This window comes from Somniosus microcephalus, chromosome 2, assembly GCF_052327205.1.
Source record: "Somniosus microcephalus isolate GS21.2 chromosome 2, FLI_Smic_1.0, whole genome shotgun sequence".
NCBI lineage: Eukaryota > Metazoa > Chordata > Chondrichthyes > Squaliformes > Somniosidae > Somniosus > Somniosus microcephalus.
The window spans coordinates 223,880,075-223,902,401 of NC_140988.1; the positions used below are offsets into that span (position 1 = coordinate 223,880,075).

Sequence of the window (22,327 nt, forward strand, 5' to 3'; positions counted from 1 at the left end):
AACTAAAAAGTAGACATGGAGCCAAAGAAGGAGAGTATAAGAGCTGGGACCAAAATCTTGGTCAAAAAGGTAGGTTTTAAGAAGGGTCTTAAAGGAGAAGAGGGATGCAGAAGAATTTAGGGATAGAATTGAATTGTATGTACGTCAATGTCCGTAGTGTAACTAAAGGTTGGTGAGCTGCAGGCACAAATTGCTCCATGGGATTATGACGTGTTTGCATTAAGAGGCATGGCTCAAGCAAGGCCAGGAATGGGTTCTTAAGAGGCATGGCTCAAGCAAGGCCAGGAATGGGTTCTTAATATTCCTGGTTACCAAGTATTCAGGAATGATAGGGGAGGAAAAAGAGATGGGGATGTGGCAGTATTGATTAAGGATGATGTTACAGTTCTAAATAGAAAGGATTTACTAGATGGCTCTAGGATTGAATCTATTTGGCCTTAGTTGAGGAACAGAGGAGGAGCTGTTACATTGTTGGAATTTTTTTTTATAGAGCTCCAAGCAGTGAGAAGGAGTTAGATGAGCAGTTTTGTTGGCAAAATTCAAAGGCGTGTAACAAAAATAGAGTAGTCATCCTCATCATCTCGCTCTTCCCTTAGGGAACAGTGTGAAGTAGTGGACGGATTCACAGGCTGATTAACAGTGTGATGCTCCTTCCATGGCTGTAACCATCTTTATACCAGCCGAGAGGGTGGTTAGTCCTATATGGCGGGAGGGTTTTTATGGACTCCCACAACCTATACGATAAGGGGGTGCCACCCACACCCACCGGACGCAAGTATCCTGCTGGTTGTCAACCCAGAATTCAGAGCTGGAGCTCCAACTCCACTCGCCGGGACTGCCTGGAGTGGAGTTTGAACCCTGCACCTTCTGACTCAGAGGCGGGAAGCTACCACTGAGCCAAAGGCTCGCTCCTAATAGCGTAGTAATATTAGGAGACTTTAATTACCCTAACATAGACTGGGAAAACCATAGTGCGAAGGGTAGGGAAGGAGAAGAACTTCTGATATGTGCACAGGAGAACTGTCTCGATTAATATGTCTCCAGTTCAACAAAGAAGGAAGCAGTGTTAGATCTGGTTCTGGGAAATGAAGTAGGACAAGTGGAGTATGTTACAGTAGGAGATGACGCAAAACTTGGAAGTATAGTGAACAGTGAGTAGGATAATGATAGACTTCAAGACGACATAGACAGGCTGGTGAAATGGGCGGACACGTGGCAGTTAAATTTAACACAGAAAAGTGCAAAGTGATACATTTTGGTAGGAAGAACGAAGAGAGGCAATATAAACTAAAGGGTACAATTCTAAAGTGGGTGCATGAACAGAGAGACCTGGGGGTATATGTGCACAAATCGTTGAAGGTGGCAGAGTTGGTTGAGAAAGTGGTTAAAAAAGCATACGGGATCCTGGGCTTTATAAATAGAGGCATAGGGCTCGATTTTGCCATTGGGGTCGGGCTTGGGCGTGTCAGGTGGTTTTCGTGTCAGGACCCCGACTCCGATGTGAAGTGGGAAAAAAGTGCGATTTTCCCCTAATTGGGCACTTGATTTCCAGCGTGTGGGACCCCCTGGCCCAATTAGTCTTTCCATCCTGAAAGTCGCCTCTGATGACGTCATCAGTGCTGCTGGATTTAAGGCCTGCAATTAGCCTTGCTTCTTCTGGAGACTGGAAACACTTTGGACATTGTATGAAAGACTTAATTTACCGACCATATCCACCAGCAAGCAAAAGTATGCACCTTGCTTGGATGAGCCCTCCCTCCAAGCTCTGGTGCAGGGAGCAAGATCTAATAAGGAGGTGCTCTTCCTTTCCTCAGGGAGAAAAAAGCCACCACAACAGACAAACAGGAGGTCAATGCCATCTCTATGTGCCGCAGAACCTGGCTGCACTGCAGGAGGAGGTTTCATGACCTTCTCCGCACAGGAAAAGTGAGTATGACTTTCTCATCACCCTCAATCACATCCCCATCACCTCTCCTCACCAGCACTCTGCTTTGCCAACCTCTTCCTCCACATCCCACTTGACAATAACATCCTTACACCCTTACCCATTGCCTCTCTCTCTATGGTCAAACTCACTTAACTATTCGACCATGCAGCCCTCACACCCCCTATCACTGTAACGCAATGACAACAACTTACAACACACAGGGAGGGCCCTTTGTCTCCTTCTAAGCATCTATACTATGGATTCTCTACACTCACTCCTTCATTCTCACTCAAACTCCACTTGTGTCCCTCATTGCAGGAAAAGAGAGCCCACAATAAGAGGGAAAGAGCGAGGACAGGAGGAGGGCCACCCTCAGTAGCCCAGCTCACCACCTCGGAGGAGGCGGCCCTGGAAATTGTTGGATCAAGGAGGATTCCCAAGTGGGGGACGGACAGATGACACATCACAGCAAGCTGGTGACAGAATAGTTTGGCATCTCTCTCATTGATGTTGCATGAGTGACTGATAATGATTCTGATGCTCTAACAGATTGACTTATGATCATCTGCACAATTCAATGTGCATGCAACCTTTACCTCACATCTCTAACTCTTTCCTTTACTCCCCCACAGGACCATCGAGAGCCCCCGTCCCCACTGTCCAGGAGGAAGAGCCTGAGCTTCCAGACTCCTCAGAGGAAGCTGCAACCTCTGAGGGCGCTCTGTCAGCAGAATTAAGCGCACCCTGCACCAGTGCAGACACTCACACCTTGGCGGGACCTTCGGGACATAGAGTAGAGTTGTCACCTGGATTAACACAATTGTAAGGAAAGATATTAGCTCTGATAATGTGGAATCTGTATGGGTAGAAATGAGAAATACTAAGGGGCAGAAAACGTTAGTGGGAGTGGGAGTGGTATATACACCTCCAAATAGTAAGGCAGAGGTTGGGGATGGCATTAAAAGGGAAATTAAAGAAGCGTGCAATAAGGGCACAGCAGTCATCATGGGTGACTTTAATCTACATATAGATTGGGCTAACCAAATTAGTAACAATACTGTGGAGGAGGAATTCCTGGAGTGTTTACGGGATGGTTTCCTGGACCAATATGTCGAGGAACCAACCAGAGATCAGGCCATCTTAGACTGGGTATTATGTAACAAGAAAGGATTAATTAGCAATCTTGTTGTACGAGGCCCCTTGGGTCGAAGCGATCATAATATGATCGAATTCTTCATTAAGATGGAGAATGAAGTAGTTCACTCAGAGACTAGGGGCCTCAATTTAAATAAAGGAAACTACAATGGCCTGAGGAGCGAGTTGGGTAGGATTGATCGGGGAATGTCACTCAAAGGGTTGATGGTGGATAGGCAATGGCAAACATTCAAAGGCCGAATGGATGAACTACAGAAGTTGTTCATCCCAGTTTGGCATAAAAATAAAACAAAAAAGGTGACTCAACCGTTGCTTACAAGTGAAATGAGGGACAGCATAAGATCCAAGGAGAGGACATATAAATTGGCCAGAAAAAGCAATAATCCTGAGGATTGGGAGCAGTTTAGGATTCAACAAAGGAGGACAAAGGGATTAATTAAGAAAGGGAAAATAGAATATGAGAGTAAGCTTTCAGGGAACATAAAAACTGACTGTAAAAGCTCTTATAGATATATGAAGAGAAAAAGTTTGGCGAAGTCAAGCATAGGTCCCTTGCAGGCAGAATCAGGGGAATTTATAATAGGGAACAAAGAAATGGCAGACCAACTAAATACATATTTTGGTTCTGTCTTCACAAAGGAGGACAGAAATAACCTCCCAGAGATGCCAGGGAACATAGGGTCTGATGAAAGGGTGGAACTGAAAGAAATCAGTATTTGTAGGGAAATGGTGTTAGGAAAATTGGTGGGACTGAAGGCCGATAAATCCCCAGGGCCTGATAATCTACATCCTAGGGTACTTAAGGAAGTGGCCCTAGAAATAGTAGATGCATTGCTGATCATCTTCCAGAACTCGATAGACTCTGGAACGGTACCCATGGATTGGAGGGTGGCTAATGTTACCCCACTATTCAAAAAAGGTGGTAGAGAAAAAGTGGGGAATTATAGACCGGTAAGCCTGACATCGGTAGTGGGGAAAATGCTCGAGTCCATTATAAAAGTTGGAATAGCAGAGCACTTGGAAAGCAGTGACAGGATCGGACAAAGTCAACATGGATTTACAAAAGGTAAATCATGCTTGACTAATCTACTGGAATTTTTTGAGGATGTAACTGGTAAAATAGATAAGGGAGAACCAGTGCATGTGGTGTATTTGGACTTTCAGAAGGCTTTCGATAAGGTCCCGCATAAGAGATTAGCGTGCAAAATTAAGGCACATGGGATTGGGGGCAAGGTATTGACTTGGATAGAGAACTGGTTGATGGACAGAAAGCAAAGAGTTGGAATAAACGGGTCCTTTTCCGATTGGCAGGCAGTGATTAGTGGGGTACCACAAGGATTGGTCCTAGGACCCCAGCTGTTCACAATATATATTAATGATCTGGACGAGGGAATTGGATGTAATATCTCCAAATTTGCAGATGACACAAAGCTGGGTGGGAAGGTATGCTGTGAGGAGGATGTCGTGAAACTCCAGTACGATTTGGACAGGTTGGGTGATTGAGCAGGAACATGGCAAATGCACTATAATGTGGATAAATGTGAGGTTATCCACTTTGGTGGCAAAAACAGGAAGGCAGATTATTATTTGAATGGCAATAGACTGGGAGAAGGGGAAGTGCAAAGAGACCTGGGTGTTCTTGTGCACCAGTCGCTGAAGGTAAGCATGCAGGTGCAGCAGGTGGTTAAGAAGGCAAATGGTATGTTGGCCTTCGTAGCAAGAGGGTTCGAGTACAGGAACAAGGATGCCTTGCTGCAGTTGTACAGAGCCTTGGTGAGACCGCACCTTGAGTATTGTGTGCAGTTTTGGTCGCCTTATCTGATGAAGGATGGTCATGCCATGGAAGGAGTGCAGTGAAGATTCACCAGGCTGATACCTGGGATGGCAGGAATGACGTATGAGGAGAGATTGTGTCGATTGGGCTTATACTCACTGGAGTTTAGAAGATTGAGAGGGGATATCATCGAAACCTATAAAATTCTGTCTGGCCTGGACAGACTAGATGCAGGAAGGATGTTTCTGATGGCCGGGGAGTCCAGAACCAGGGGTCACAGTCTAAGGATAAGGGGTAAGCCATTTAGGACTGACATGAGGAGGAATTTCTTCACCCAGAGAGTGGTGAACCTGTGGAATTCTCTGCCACAGAGGGCGGTGGAGGCCAGTTCATTAAATATGTTCAAGAAGGAGTTGGATATATTTCTTAAGGCTAAAGTGATCAAGGGATATGGGGAGAAGGCAGGGACAGGGTACTGAATTTGGATGATCAGCCATGATCTCATTGAATGGCGGAGCAGGCTCGAAGAGCCGAATGGCCTGCTCCTGCTCCTATCTTCTATGTTTCTATGTTTCTATGACACAGATTTAAGGTGATTGGCAGAAGAATCAAAGGCAACATGAGGAGAAACTGTTTTACGCAGCGAGTGGTTAGGATCTGGAATGCACTGCCTGAAAGGGTGGTGGAGGCAGATGCAATCGTGGCTTTCAAAATTGAAATTGGATAAGTACCTGAAGGAAAAATGTTTGCAGGGCTACGGGGAAAGGGCAGGGGAGTGGGACTAGCTGAAGTGCTCTTGCAGAGAGCCGGCATGGGCTCCACGGGCCCAATGGCCTCCTTCTGTGCTCTAACCATTCTATGATTCTATCATCTAGCTAACAGTGACCATAACATAATTCGGTTTAAAGTAGTTATGGAAGGAGACCAGAAAATATCAACGGTAAAAATGCTAAACTGGGCAAGAGCTCATTTCAGTGATTTAAGAAGGGACCTAGCACAGGTATATTAGAATATGCGATTGCAGGATAATGCAGTAACTGAGGAATGGAGAGCATTCAGGGAAAACATAACTCAGGATGTTACCAGGATGTTAACAGGGATGAGGGAACATAGGAACACAGGAACAGGAGTAGGCCATTCAGCCCCTCGAGCCTGTTCCAACATTTGATGAGATCATGGTGTTATCAATGTTTTCAAGGGGAGACTGGATAGGCACTTGAGGGAATTAAACTTGCAGGGCTATGGGGATAGAGCGGGGGAGTGGGACTGTTTGGATTGCTCTGCAGAGAGTCGGCATGGACTCGATGGGCTGAATGGCCTCCTTATATGCCGTTATGACTCTATGGGGGAGAAATTCAGTATCGCCCCATTTGGGGCGCAATTATCGGCCAGGTGCAAAGATTAGCGCCTGACGCTAATTATCGCCTCCGACTGCAAACTTGGCTTTTATCGCCCCTGGTGGTGATTGGAGCACTAAATCAGGCGCTACACACCTGCCTTAAGGCGCAAAGGCCGAGGAGCGAGGCGTTACCTCAGAGCGCTGGCAAAGCTCATGTGATGTCAGTCAGCAATGGAACACAGACACACTGGCTCCAGCCAGTTCTTAAAGGGGAGGGTCAATCTTGCTCTCCATCCAAACCATGCTCATTGCAGCCTTGAATCTCAGCCTGGAGAGACCTGTACATCAAATTTGTTGGAAAGAACAATGGAGAGGCCCAGGGAAAGAGCTCAGAGTGCAGCCCCCATATTCTCTTCTAAATCGATGCAAGGAAGATCAAATCAGAAAAAACCTGTAAAGTGCTGCTCAGTACCCAAAACTCCTTAACACAGCTTTGAATATCTCCTGCAGTCTCTCTCTCTCACTCAGAATGCATGGTGCAAACATTTTGCCGACAAAAAAAGGCAGGAAGCAGTCGCCTTTAGATAGCACTCACCCAGTCCATTCCCGACTGCAGAACGCTCCCCTCAACCTGTCGTTGTTAGCGGCCCACGGTAATACAGGGGGCGCCACTCAATATCCAGTCTGGGGCGCTGCCGGGGCGTTGCGCACTCGACTAACGTCACGATCTGCTGGTGCAGGAAATCGTGGCGGTAGTGGTTAGCGCCGCCGCAAAATATCTAGATAATTTTGTGAGCGGCGCAAACATCGCCGCGCACGGGCGCTAGTTGCTTTGCGCCCCATTAGCATCCTCTTAAGGCGCTAATGGGAGGCGCAAACCAACCAAATTTTTCCCCCTATGACTCTATGGTTGAAGTCTGGGCATCATTCTGGTAAACCTAAGGCCAATATATCCTTCCTAAGGTGTGGTGCCCAGAACTGTTCACAGTACTCCAGGTGTGGTCTAACCAGGGTTTTGTATAGCTGCAGCATAACTTCTGTCCCCTTGTATTCTAGTCCTCTAGATATAAAGGCCAACATTCCATTAGCCTTTTGATTATTTTCTGTACCTGTTCAAGACATTTTAATGCTCTATGTACCTGGACACCCAAGTCTCTTTGCGCATCCACTGTTTTTAATTTTCCACCATTTAGAAAGTACCCTGTTCTATCCTTTTTAGGTCCAAAGTGGATGACCTCATCCTTGCTTACATTGAAATACATTTGCCACAGTTTTGCCCATTCATTTAATCTATCAATATCCCTTTGTAATTTCATGCTTTCATCTACACTGCCTACAATGCCGCCTATCTTTGTGTCACCAGCAAATTTGGATATGTGACTTTCTATGCCATCATCTAAGTCGTTAATAAATAGTGAATAGCTGAGGCCCCAACACAGATCCCTGCGGGACACCACTAGTCACATCCTGCCAATTTGAGTACTTACCCATTATCCCTACTTTCTGTCTCCTGCCGCTCAGTTTTGAGGAGAGGTTGGAAAAGTTAGGACTGTTCTTCTTGGAACAAAAAAGGTTACGAGGTGACCTGATAGAGGTTTTCAAGATGAGAGGTTTTGATGGAGTAAGTAGGAAAAAAATATTCCCTCTGGGGAGTGGATCAATAACTAGATGTCATAGATTCAAAATCATTGGAAAAAGATCTAGAGGGGAGCAATGTTTTCACTCAGTTGTCGGGATCTGGAACGTTTTACCTGAAAAGGTGGTGGAAGCTAATTCCGTAAATAATTTTAAAACAGAGTTGGACAGGTACTTGAGGATGAGCAACTTACAGGGTTACGGACAAAAAGCAGGGATGAGGGACTAAGCACTACTGCTCTTTCAAAGAGCCAGCACAGGCACAATGGCCCGAATGGCCTCTTTCTGTGCTGTACGTTTCTATGAATCTAGAATTCCTGAGTATAAGGCTTCAACGGCTGAAGGCACAACTGCCAATTTTAAGGCAAAGAAAAGGAGAATGCACAAGATGATGGAGTCAGAAGAAAGGAGTGTTTGCTGGGTGTTACAGACAGAGAAGGGTGAGACCATCGAGAGAGTTAAATGTAAGGATAATAATTTCAAATTTAATTCATTGGGAAACCACAAGCCAATGTGGGCGAACGAGGCATGGGGTGATGGGCAAGCGGGACTTAGTGCGGAATAGGAATATGGGAAGCAGGATTTTGGGTGAGGGGAATTTTCTAGAGATTGTGGAGAATGGGTGCTGGCCAGAAAAGCAGGGGAGTAGTTGAGTGTTGAGCTGACAAAGGCATCTACGAAGGTTTCAGCAGCAGGTGGGCTGAGGTCGGGACAGAAGTTGGTGATGTTATGGAGGTGAAAATTCATAGCTTTTATAAGGGAGAGGATATGGAGTCAGAAGCTCAACTTAGTGTCGAATAGGATGCCAAGATCACAAACCACATCTGGAGTACTGTGAGCAGTTCTGGGCACCACACTTTAGGAATAATATATTGGCCTTGGAGGGAGTGCAGTGTAGGCTTACCAGAATGATACCCAGACTTCAAGGGTTAAGTTACGAGGAGAGATTACAAAAATGAGGGTTGTATTCCCTAGAATTTAGAAGGTTAAGGGGCGATCTGATCGAAGTTTTCAAAATATTAAGGGGAACAGACAGGGTTGATAGAGAAAAACTATTTCCGCTGGTTGGGTATTCTAGGACTAGGGGGCATAGTGTAAAAATTAAAGCCAGACCTTTCACGAGAGAAATTAGGAAACAATTCTACACACAAAGGGCGGTAGAAGTTTGGAACTCTCTTCCACAAATGGCAATTGTTAATTTTAAACCTGAGATTAATAGCTTTTCATTAGCCAAAGGCATTAAGGGATATGGGCCAAAGGCAGGTATATGGCATTAGATCGCAGATCATCCATGTTCTCATTGAATGGTGGAACAGGCTCAAGGGGCTCAATGGCCCACTCCTGTTCCTATATCACTATGTTCCTATGTTTAAACGGTCTGGTTCAGTCTGGGGAGGGGAACAGAGTTCATGGTGGGGACTGAAGACATTGGGGGAAAAATTCAGTTGGTTGGCACCTCCCGTTAGCGCCTCTGGGGGGGCGCTAAAGGGGCGCTAGGAACTTTGCACCTGAGCACGGCGATTTTAGCGCCGCTCACGAAATTGACCAGTCATTTTGCGGCAGCGCTAAACACTACCGCCATGATCTCCTGTGCCCACAGGAACGACAGGTAGAGGGCAATGTTTTCAAATCAGGAAGGGACTGGGGGAGCGCTATTTAAAGGCAGGCGCTTCCTGCCTTTTCTTGTCGACAAAAGTTTTGGTACACGCAGGTTGAGAGGCAGAGAGAATGTCTGGAAAGATTTAAGGAGTTTTAGCCCTCAGCAGCACTTTTGAGGTTCCTAAGCACCGAACTCTTTCCCTGGGCCGATCCATTAGTGCTTCCAACACAATTGATTTAGAGCTCTCTCCAGGCTGAGATTCAAGGCTGCAATGAGCAGAGTGTGGCTGGCCAGCAAGATGGCCCCTCCCCTTTAAGAACTGGAAGGCGCCAGTCTGTCTGGCTTCCATGGTAACTGACATCGCCTAAGCTTCGGTAACGTTCTGAGGTAGTGCCTCGCTCCCCGACGTTTGCACCTTGAGAGGTGTGTAGCGCCTGATTTTGCGCTCAAAACAATTAGGGGGGGTGATAGAGGCGAATTTTGCAGTCGGAGACTATAATTAGTGCCAGGTGCTAAACTTTGCACCCGGCCGATATTAACATCCCAAAATAGGCGATACCCCATTTTTCCCCCAATGGCTTTTGTCTTTCTAAAGCTTAACAGCAGGAAATTGTGGTCCATTCAAGACTGGATGTCGGACAAGCAGTCTGACAGCACAGAGCAGTAGAGAGTTCAAGAGAAGTGGTGGAGAGGTAAAGTTGGATGTTATCAGGTTTGAGGTACCAAGCTTCACTTGGACTTCTAAATACATTCAAGCATTCCATTACTATTTAAGAAAGTTTTACCACATGAAAGCAAAAATGCTCGCTAAAGCACTACTACTGCCAAGGAAGTGCAATTTAAATTGTTTCTCCTCCATTTTATTTACCAGAGTCTCTATTTTTACTGTAGCTTTTATCATACTAAATAATGAGATTGAGTACAAGTGAGGAGCAGCAAGTGGAAGTGGAGGTATTGGAGCATAAACCTGCTGGCACAGAGGGCCAGAGTAAGTCCTCCTTGAGCTGCTGACCCTAGGGACTGGGACCTCATGGAGCCTGTCTGAAAACAAATTCAGATGATTGCAATGTACTATTTGGGGTTGTCAAAATTTTTGTCTTATAATACTCCTGTGCGGCGCCTTGGGACGTTTTACTATGTTAAAGGCGCTATATAAATACAAATTGTTGTTGTTGTTGTACTTGCCTTTGATTTCTAACCTTGACCCGAGCTAAAGGGAATGTTCAAGATGGCAGCCAAATACTTCCAAGCAGTCATGGTGAGGAAAGTGCCCCAGTTATCCAGCAGGCATCATACATGCATGCATTTAGCATTTTTGTAAACTTTTAACCTCCAATATTAAAGTTTTAAAATGTTGCTTTTTTCAGTTTTGAGTCATGCACCAATTTGTGTAAAGCCTAGAGTCTACCTCCTCAAATTGTTTTACACTCAGCCTCAAACCATGAATCGATAACAAGGCAGCTACAGTAATGCTACGATTCCTGCATCACTAAAAAGCTGAAACCATCTCATAATGTCCATGATAAGTAGTATAAATGCCTTCTAAAAGTGCTTCCCCTGTGAAGACCAGATTAAGAAAAAAACTTATGTTACTCTATCCTGTGGCTCAAACAAATTCTCAATGGTAAATTGTTGAATATTAAATTGATCCCATAGATGATAGGGATATGCCTATCTTGCACAGGCACATGGCACTTGTGAGTTATACCATCCTCCACACACTGGATATTCAGCAGCTTACCAATCACTGCTTTCAAACATTACAGCTACGCCTGAGGTGAACAGAAGCGAGAAACATAACAGTTTACTCAATCTTAGCATCTGGTTGTGTGTAAGATATCTTCCCAAATAACCTACGGGCTACCTTAATACCATATCATTATAGTTCTATCAGCTTTAAACAAATTTACTTTAAACTGTATTAATTTCTTGTGAATGTCCATTTTAACAAAGCAGTTTATGCATGTTAACTGCTTCATAAACTATTCAACATTTTGACACTAAAAAGCAGATATCTGTTTAGAATCAAGTCATACCTAATGAGGTTCTCGCTGGCACAGCCTCTTTATTGATCCAGAATGACACCCATGACAGGACAACTGTAAGTGAGCAAGGTATGTAGGTCTGGATAGTGAAGTACCCCATTCTTCTACTTAAATCGAAGAATATTGTCATTATGACATAATCTCCTGTAAAGAAAAAAAATAAATCACATTTTAGTTAATTAGAATAACAGCATTTATTAAAGGATGAGTCACTAAATAAAAATTGTTTATCCCAATACTTTTTTGATCACCTTATCAATAGAATTGATTGATTGCATCTTCCTTGATTACATTATAAAGTGTATTTGCAGTTATTCAGAATGTAATGGTGTTATCAGGAGACCTTCCACATGAACAGGATGGCGAGGGAACATTTTTAAAAATCTGTGACAGTTAATTAGTGCACCGACATTCTAACACAGTGCTAAAATGAAACTGTCATAAATAAACAAAACATATTGGGATCTCAGTGTGTTTGATGGGGCCAAAAATCTCTGGCCCTTCTGGCGCATTCCCACTGTAATCGGGAAGGCCCATTTACATCAGGTCCCAGGCCAAATGGGTGGGGCCTCTGCCCTTACATGTGCAGCTGGATAATAGGGATGAGGCTGGGAACTCTCAATGCCAGGAGTTCCCATATCCCGAGAGGAATCCAGCATAGGATCAACTGCAGTTCATCTAGTGTAGATGGCCACTAAACATCGGAACTGTGCCCCACCCAGATATGAAAATCAGTAATGGGTGCATCCTGGTGAAAGTGCTGGGATGCACCTGCCCAGGACCTCGGCTGCTGGTTCCACCAGGTGGTTGAAGATTCTTACAGAACCTCAAATAGCTGCTGGGCATTGAAGGACTGCAGCTGTTTTGACCAGAGAAAACAGGAATTATGATGAGATGAATAGTGACAGGGTGCTGCACGTGACAGGTAGTCATTTTTCATGGACATGTACCTTAGACAAATATTTTAGCAGCAAGGATAGAATTAAATAGAATCACATGGCTAAAAGTTCAAGGTCTTAGCGTTAAGGCCCATTTTGGGGAAACTTTCACTCGCTGCCAGCAGGTCCCGACTGCACTAGCCCAAAGTATTGTAATTAGTCGGAGCGTGATGTCAATCGACGTGCAACACCAAATTGACGGCCACTCATCCATTTTGAATATTGCTGCTCCTCTTGCCGACCTTTCCAAAGCACGCCCGTGCGTGCAGCCCCTAAAAGTGCTTTGCAGTGTTAACAGCCATGAGGACGCTTCAACTGACAAATGCAAGACAGCCAGGACTTCCCACATAGCAGTATTTATATTATTTGCAAACCTAAGTCTTGAGAGTTAACCCTTGAGATTTGTAGGTACAGTTTAAATTCTTTTTTGGTGGTTTGCTTAACATTGATTGCTAAGCGAGTGACAGGTTAATATTATTGTCACAAATACGGCAACTGTTCTGTGCATGGCCTATAGGCTCACTCGTTTCTTCCCCATTCTGTTTCACTGCAAGTGCGACACAGACGCAAAATTCAGCCTCCTGCTGAGCTAAGCACTGGAAAAGCGTGTTAATCCACAAATTCTCCGTACTGCTGATGTTAAATAGCAGGCAACACTAAAATACTGGTGCTGCCTGCGCTCTCTCAGTGGGCATCCATTCACCTTGGCTGGCGCTGTTACCAACAGGTTTCCAGCATACTGGAATTTCTAGGCCACAGAATCTTACAGCTCAGAAGGAAGCCATTCAGCCAGTCATGCCTGTGCCTGTTTTTTTAAAGAGTTGTCCAAATTAGTCCCACACCCCAGCGTTTTCTTCATAACCTTGCAAATTAGTCCTCTTCAAGTATATTTCCAACTTCCTTTTGAAAGTTCCTATGGAATCTGCTTCCACTACCATTCAGGGAGTATGGCTGGAATCTTTACCTGAGCATCAGCGCGGGTGTGTGCGGGCCACGTAGCAGATCACTATCCTGAAGTTTTATCAACGCGTTCTGTACTGCACGTTTAACTCAATTACATCAATTGAAACAGCCATGTGGGTTTCCCGGCCCAACTAAATGGAACGGGTCTGCTGACGTCACCAATGACTCGTTTTCAGCTCGGATATTTAAAGCAGCCTTGCACACATCCCAGTTGAAGGTTGTTGGATGAGGCATAAAGGTGGTTGGGAGAGGTGGAAATTGCTGGATATCGCAGCGATTTGTGTGGGTCATGGAGTCAGAAAGCTGTGCCCAGATTCACTGATGCCTCCCTGGGAGTCAGACCACGCAGGGAGGTCCTGTTCCCTGGGGATGGGCACAGAAGAAGAGCCAGGAGACAGAGATTGTGGAGGTGGTCAGCAGCAGGGCTGTAGTAAGGCGGTCCTGAATCCAGTGCCAGAAAAGATTTAATGATCTCATGAGGTCAGGAAAGGTGAGTGCAATGCCACACTCACCTACATCCTGATGTGTGTGTCACCCCAACCTTATCACTCTGCCTTCCCAAGCCTACTCCTGCACGTCAATCCTCACACCAACCTACCTTGCAGGTATACCCCTCCCTCACTGTCTATGCACTTACTTGCATCCCCATCTGACTAACCACCACTGATACTTACCCTCAGCCTAAAACAATTATAGGAAGTAACACCGCAGAAGGAGACCATTTGGCAATGTCACGCCACTCCCTCATAGTCAACCTCTACAGATGTAGCCCATCCATTCCATCACTCTCATTCAAAGATCTCTTCTTTCCCTCCTTGCAGGAAAAAAAGAGAGCCCAGAACAACAGGAAGAGGCAACAAACCAGAAGTGGCCCTCCAATGTTCATCAAATTGACTCCAGCAGAGGAGGAGGCGCTGCAAATCACTGGAGTTGCAGAGCTGCTGGCAGTGGGAGATGGAGAGAGGGGGACCTCCCAGCAACCTGGTGACAGAACAGCCACATGGCATACGACAGTCACTCATGGAGACTTGATGTCAGCAGCCAGTAAAATGCCATCATGTGCATAATGGTGTCGTTACACATTATTATCATAAGAATTCTAATTCATCTCTTTACTCTCCCACAGGTCCAACAAGTGCCCCCCCCACCCCACCCACCTCACTGTCCAGCCAGAGGAAGAAGACGACTCCTCAGAGGAAGCTCCACTCTCTGAGGGTGCACCATCAGCAGACCCATGCGCACCCAGTAGCAGTGCAGATATGCGCACCTCAGTGGGTCCAGTGAGACAGAGTAGTGTTTATTCATGTTTATGGGATGTGGGTGTCACTGGCAAGGCCAGCATTTATTGCCCATCCCTAATTGCCCTTGAGAAGGTGGAGATGAGCCACCTTCTTGAACCGCTGCAGTCGGTGTGGTGAAGGTACTCCCAAAGTGCTGTTAGGTAGGAAGTTCTAGGATTTTGATGCAGCGACGATGAAGGATCAGCGATATACTTCCACGTCAGGATGGTGTGTGACTTGGAGGAGAACTTGGAAGTGGTGGTGTTCCCATGTGCCTGCTGCCCTTGTTCTTCTAGGTTGAAGAGGTCGCGGGTTTGGGAGGTGCTGCCGAAGAAGCCTTGGCGGTTGCTGCAGTGCATCTTGTAGATGGTACACACTGCAGCCACGGTACGCCAGTGGAAGAGGGAGTGAATGTTTCAGGTGGTGGATGGGGTGCCAATCAAACGGGTTGGTTTGTCCTGCATGGTGTCAAGCTTCTTGAGTGTTGTTGGAGCTGTACTCATCCAGACAAGTGGAGTGTATTCCATCACACTCCTCACTTCTGCCTTGTAGATGGTGGAAAGGCTTTGGGGAGTCAGGAGGTGAGTGGTCTTGGTGGAACCCAAACTGGGCATCAGTGAGCAGGTTATTGGTGAGTAAGTGCTGCTTGATAGCACTGTCGATGACGCCTTCCATCACTTTGCTGATGATTGAGAGTAGACTGATGGTGCGGTAATTGGCCGTATTGGATTTGTCCTGCTTTTTGTGGACAGGACATACCTGGGCAGTTTTCCACATTGTCAGATAGATTCCAGTGTTGTAGCTGTACTGGAACAGCTTGGCTAGAGGCGCGGCTCGTTCTGGGGCACACGTCTTCAACACGATAGTCGGGATGTTGTCGGGGCCCATAGCCTTTGCTGTATCCAGTGTGGTCAACCATTTCTTGATATCACGTGGAATGAATTGAATTGGCTGAAGACTGGCTTCTGTGGTGGTGGGGACTTCAGGAGTAGGCCGATATGGATCATCCACTCGGGACTTCTGGCTGAAGATGGTTGCAAATGCTACAGCCTTGTCTTTTGCATTCACGTGCTGAGCTCCACCATCATTGAGGATGGGGATATTCATGGAGCTTCCTCCTCCCGTTAGTTCTTTAATGGTCTGCCACCATTCATGACTGGATGTGGCAGGACTGCAGAGCTTTGATCTGATCCGTTGATTGTGGGATCGCTTAGCTCTGTCTATAGCATGCTGCTTCCATTTTTTAGCATGCATGTAGTCCTGTGTTGCAGCTTCCCCAGATTGGCACCTCATTTTTAGGTATGCCTGGTGCTGCTCCTGGCATGCTCTTCTACACTCCTTACTGAACCAGGTCCCCAGGCTTGATGGTAATGGTAGAGTGAGGGATATGTCAGGCCATGAGGTTACAGATTGTGATGCAATACAATCCTGCTGCTGGTGATGGCCCACAGCGCCTCATTGATGCCCAGTTTTGAGCTGCTAGATCTGTTCTGAATCTATCCCGTTGAGCACGGTGGTAGTGCCACACAACACGATGGAGGGTGTCCTCAGTCTGAAGACAGGACTTCGTCTCCACAGTGACTTTAGGGTGGTCACTGCTACCAATACTGTCATGGACAGATGCATCTGTGACAGGTAGATTGGCGAGGACGAGGTCAAGTAGATTTTTCCCTCATGTTGGTTCTCTCACCACCTGTTCCAGGCCCAGACTGGCAATTATGTCCTTCAGGTCTTGGCCAGCTCAGTCCCCCACCCAGAGTACATTCTGTGCCCTTGCTACTCTCAGTGCTTCTTCCAAGTGGTGTTCAACATGGAGGAGTACTGATTCATCAGCTGAGGGAGGGCGGTAGGTGGTAATCAGCAGGAGGTTTCCTTGCCCATGCTCGACCTGAAGCCATGAGACTTCATGGGGTCCGGAGTCAATGTTGAGGACTCCCAGGGCCACTTCTTCCTGACTGTATACCACTGTGCCGCCACCCCTGGTGAGTCTGTCCTGCCAGTGGGATGGAGGAGTTTGGGAACATTGTCTGAAAGGTGTGATTCTGTGAGTATGAATGTGTCAGGCTGTTGCTTGACTAGTCTGTGGGACAATTCTCCCAATTTTGGCACAAGTCCCCAGATGTTGGTGAGGAGGACTTTGCAGGGTTGACTGGGCTGGGTGTGTCATTGCCATGTCCGTAGCCGTAGTCAAGTTCGATGGCGGGTGGTCCGTCCAGTTTCATTCTTATTATTATGTTTCGTAGCATTTTGTTACAACTGAGTGGGTTGCTAGGCCATTTCAGAGGGCAGTTAAGAGTCCTTCACATTGCTGTGGGTCTGGAGTCACATAAAGGCCAGAACAGGTAAGGACGGCAGAATTACTTCTGTAGGGTTCTCAAAATTCTCGCATTCCCCAAAAGTTATGGATAAAGGGACCCTGTATGGACAAGTTGTTAAAAAGGGTACCCAAAATGGCTTCCGAGACCTCCTAACCCAAAACTGACAGGATTTTAAAGGCAAGGCCCTGCAATAACGCAGGCCTTGAAACAAAACCTAACATGCAGGAATTTGTGAAAAGACTTTGTAAAGCCAGACAGCTAGGTAAACACAGAATATGTATTCTTCACCTTGGAACAGATCAAGCCAGGATGGCTCTAATCTGAAAGCCATCAGCTCTTCACATAAATAATCGGTAACAGCTCACAGGTAGCTGCCAAGCCAGGAAACCCGATTAAGTTTCATAAATGACAAACAGCCAGGATATCGAAGCCATTATACCAGGAGAAAACCACCCCAGAAGTCGTTAAAGTAAATGGCTATAATCATTTTTAACGAGCCTGCAAAAAGTTAGACAAAGGACTGACCTGATTTGGCGCGCAGATAAGGGGTGAAGAATGGGTATAATTGTAGGCCCATCATTAGTGATCGCTCTCTTGCTCTTATCTCTTGCTCTTGCCGCTTGCCGCTCACTCTCTTGCTCGCCCCGACACCGAGGATGCCCATTACAACACCGGGGCGAAACAGGGAGGAGAACGAGAACTGAATTCAAAAACGCACAGGACACACGGGGCGAGACGAGACAAGACGAGAAGAGCGGTAAAGCCGGTAAAGGCAGAAAAGGGCAGCGGGAAGGCGCGTTGGGGGACAAACGGCCTAGTTATAAGCTGCCTTTGATGCATTGACAGTAAAGCCCAATTTAAGAATAAGTTGGCGTTCGGAGCATGGACAGTAAAATCAAGACAAACGGCCTAGTTATAAGCTGGCGTTTGATGCATGGACAGTAAAGCCCAATTAAGAATAAGCTGGTGTTCGAAGCTTGGGTAGGAAAATCTTAACGGTAAAAAACCGCCAACCGCAGTAATACCGTTGGCGACCGCCCGAAGAAGCAGAAGACCCATCGTGACAAAGTACCCAACGAAGACATTAACGGAGAAAAGAGAGAGTGCTTCGCACAAACAACTTCATCAATGCGCCCTGTGACCACGTGACGAAGACGAACCCCAAAGGACAAAAGAGTGAACCTCAAAACCCACAACCAGTTAAAGCAACAGGCTTCGAATTGGTGAGCATGAATTCCCGGCCCCTCGTAGCTTAATCTAGTTAGGTATTGGGGGTGGGATAAGGATAAGGGGATTTTTAATGTATTTGTTTCCCTCGATGTGCCATGTGTTCCCCATTCCCAAATAAGTGTATTAATTGTTTATGCCTGTAACTATATCAGTAATTTTCAGTAAGATTGTGTTTTATTCTGCCTTTAATAAAATTTTGATTTTCTTGCACCAAACCACTTGTCTACTCGATTTTCTGTATCGCCACCTGTACCTAAGTCTGGTGTCTAGAACTCAGGGGTGTGGGAGCGTCTCCAACCGCTCAGAGACAGTCAGAGGTGAAGCTGGGCACATGCCACCCCCTACAGAAATGGCGACTGCGGCAGGACTTCGGCAACAGGGGTGCGATACAGTAGACAATGGTTCGGATGAGCAAACCATGCTGGAGGAAAGGATTTCTGATTATGTGTTTAGTAAGGTGAATATCACAAAGAAGTGGATGACCAATCTGTTAAAGGCTGGGCGTCTGGAAGATGCTGCAGCCAAGTGGACAGAAGGGAAGGAGCACAAGAAATCCCTAGAGAAGGCAGTCTAGCTGATGTGCTTCAAGAAGCAGGTCCAGCTTTTGGACAGGCTCGTTGCAGCACAGGCAGCCAAGTTAAAGGAGTCAGCCCTGGAGATCCAGGACAAGACTCTAGCAGGGGAGAAGTTACTGGTAGCATTGCAGGTCCTGAATCAGGAAAGGGTACATTTAATGGGAGAACATAAGGCCAAGTTGGAATACCTACAGTGCCAGGTCACCGAAGCCAAGGGTAATGAGTTGAGGTTGCGGGAAAAGAACGCCCGCCTAGCAAGACAAGTGAGAGAGCAGGAGGAGAAAGTAAGATATTGCTTAAGATAAAAAATCACAGGATTGGGGGTAATATTCTGGCATGGATAGAGGTTTGGCTATCTAACAGAAGGCAGAGAGTTGGGATAAATGGTTCATTCTCAGACTGGCAATCAGTAACTAGTGGCGTTCCGCAGGGGTCAGTGCTGGGTCCCCAACTCTTTACAATCTATATTAACGATTTGGAGGAGGGGACCGAGTGTAACATATCAAAGTTTGCAGATGATACTAAGATGGGAGGGAAAGTAGTGAGTGAGGAGGACATAAAAAACCTGCAAGGGGACATAGACAGGCTAAATAAGTGGGCAGAGATTTGGCAGATGGAATACAATACTGGAAAGTGTGAGGTTATGCACTTTGGCAGGAAAAATCGTAAAGCAAGTTATTATCTTAATGGCAAGAAACTAAAAGTACTGAAGTACGAAGGGATCTGGGGGTCCTGGTGCACGAAACTCAAAAGGTTAGTATGCAGGTGCAGCAAGTGATTAAGGAGGCCAATGGAATGTTGGCTTTCATTGCTAGGGGGATAGAATATAAAAATAGGGAGGTATTGCTTCAGTTGTACAAGGTATTGGTGAGACCGCACCTGGAATACTGCGTACAGTTTTGGTGTCCATACTTAAGAAAGGACATACTTGCTCTCGAGTCAGTACAAAGAAGGTTCACTCGGTTAATCCCGGGGATGAGGGGATGGACATATGAGGAGAGGTTGAGTAGATTGGGACTCTACTCATTGGAGTTCAGAAGAATGAGAGGCGATCTTATTGAAACATATAAGATTGTGAAGGGGTTGGATCGGGTGGATGCGGGGAAGATGTTCCCGATGATGGGTGAAACTAGAACTAGGGGGCATAGTCTTAGAATAAGGGGCTGCTCTTTCAAAACTGAGATGAGGAGGAACTACTTCACTCAGAAGGAGGTAGGTCCATGGAATATGCTGCCCCAAAAAGCTGTAGAAGTTACATCATTACATAAATTTAAAACAGAAATAGACAGTTTCCTAGAAGTAAAGGGAATTAAGGGTTACGGGGAGCGGGCAGGAATTTGGACATGAGTCTAGGTTCGGATCGGTCATGGCCCTGTGGGTAGCGGAGCGGGCCCAGGGGCCGTGTACCCTGATCCTGCTCCTATTTCGTGTGTCTAATTCTGTTAGATTCAGGAGATGGTTCTGTGATAGTGGATTGGCGGTTAGGATCAGATCAGCCATGATCTTATTGAATGGCGGAGCAGACTCGAGGGGCCGATTGGCCTACTCCTGCTCCTATTTCTTATGTTCTTATGTTCTTATGTAAAGGAAGTAAAGGCAGCTTACAAGTTAGCGAGCGAACAGGGGTTTGAAGATGCAGATCATGGCCCCTGCAAGGAACAGATAGAAAATCTGAGCCTGGCCCTCAGGAAGGCAAAAGGCATGGTGTGCCTCATAAGCCCGAAGGCAGGCCAGGCGGATTTTATGGGAAACGAGGGGAGAACAGTTCAGACATCACTGGTAGTGCCAAGGGACGACCCGGTTGAGGAACAGGAGGTCACACGACCACCACCCGTAGCGCCAGGTTTTAGCAGGGTCTGGCAGCAAGGGGGGGTGGAGTCAGGGGTGGGAGCGGAGGTTGAACAACCCCAGCCAGAGAGGCCGGAGCTGGGACCGATGTGCCCAGCCCGGCATCAGAGGTTCGGCCCACCCGTTAATGGCGATGCCGAGGGACCCCTCCAAAACCAGTTCATATTAACCTGTAGCACGCAACAGCTTAGGTCTATGGTGAACCATATCCCAAAGCTCTCTGAAAAAGGGGACTCCTCAATCCACTTCAGGGAAGTAGAGCAGGCAGCCATCATCAACGACTGCGATGGCACTGAGCAGGCCAAAATGCTGCTATTCTCCCTGGAGAGTAGGCTCCTCCAATCCCTCTCTGAAGAGTGTAAGAAGGGGCAGTGCAGGTATGAGGAGCTCAGGGATGAAGCTCTGGAGGCCATGGGGATGAAAGAGCGAAGTTCTTTCTCCCGTGTGGAAAAGACCGTCCAGCTCACAGGGGACACCCTGCAGGCTTTCGCGGACAGGTTATGGCCGGTGTATAGGAGCGCCTGTCCTGGGGCACCTAATCGGGCATTCCTGAACCAGGGTCAGCTGGCCCCTTGGCTCCGTTGCCTGGTGGCAAACAGCTTGCCACAGGTCCGGGCCAAGGCGGAAGTCTGGTTCGACCCCAAGAATCCCCAAACTACCGAACTTACGGTGATCAGACAGTTGACCCTAGCCTATAAGAACGGTAGGGGAACCGATGCACACCCACCTAAGGGAAAGGTGCATGAGGTAAAACCCGGACCGGGTAGGAAGGAGTGGCATCAGGAAGGGAATAACCCCCCCAACACAAAGCTCAATTGCTACGGGTGTGGGAAGGACGGACACTGGAGGAAGGAGTGAAAAAACCCTTGGAAAGACAACAAGGGAAAGAATTCCACAGCCCCAGCCCAAAAGGCAGAGGCAGGAATTCCTCCCGCTGCGGTCGAGTCATTTTTGGACACCATGAGGTCCATATTGACTGGCCATGGGAGAATACCAGCTGCTACCGGTGCTCTGACCCCATCAGCCCCATCCAACCCACAGCCCTGACTAGAGCCAGCGCAGCCTGTTTACCTGTGTTCCCTTCGGTATGATGAATGGAAAAGACCCCTCGTGGAGATGGAGCTAGAATAGGTGAAGGGGACCTATCTGTTGGCCATGGGGGCATCATGCACTGTGGTCAATTCAGCTAACCCCACCACCTCGCCTCTATCTAACGGGGTCCCATACAGTCTGTCGGGATTCACAGGCAAAGAACAGGCCGGCTCGTTTTCCATCCCGCTCACCATTCGTTTAGGACCACTCCGCTCTAAGTGGACCTGTATCCTAATGAAGTGGGAAGTGGAGGGTGGAAAAGGGATCCTGGGAGCTGACTTTATTGTAGGCCACAGGATCCTGGTGGATTTAAGAAATCATTGCCTATGGGGGGCAAGTACAGGAAAGGACGGCGAGGTAGTAGTAATCCCAGGGAAAGAAGGGAAGGGGACCCTATGCACCATGAAGCTCAAAGAGGGTTATAACCTTGAGCTCATGGTCAGTAATACCCCAAAGGAGTTCCAGGCATTTGTGCGAGCCCACCTAGCCTCATTTGCCACACACAAACACGACTGCGGGAGGGTCAACGGGTTTGAGGTCAGCGTAGACGGGGACCCCATGGCCCGACCACAGAAACAGTATAACTTCCCCAGGGAAGCGGAGCCAGA

The 22,327-nt window shown here is 46.9% G+C and overlaps 1 protein-coding gene across 1 annotated transcript in view; it reads right to left on the bottom strand.

Moving 5' to 3' along the window:
• gabrg1 (gamma-aminobutyric acid type A receptor subunit gamma1) overlaps positions 1-22,327 on the bottom strand; it is a 277,968-nt gene that overhangs the window by 17,005 nt on the left and 238,636 nt on the right. The window contains exon 7 of the mRNA XM_085969629.1: positions 11,467-11,619. Within this exon, the coding sequence (XP_085825755.1) occupies positions 11,467-11,619 (153 nt within the window). The remainder of the gene's footprint in view (positions 1-11,466; positions 11,620-22,327) is intronic.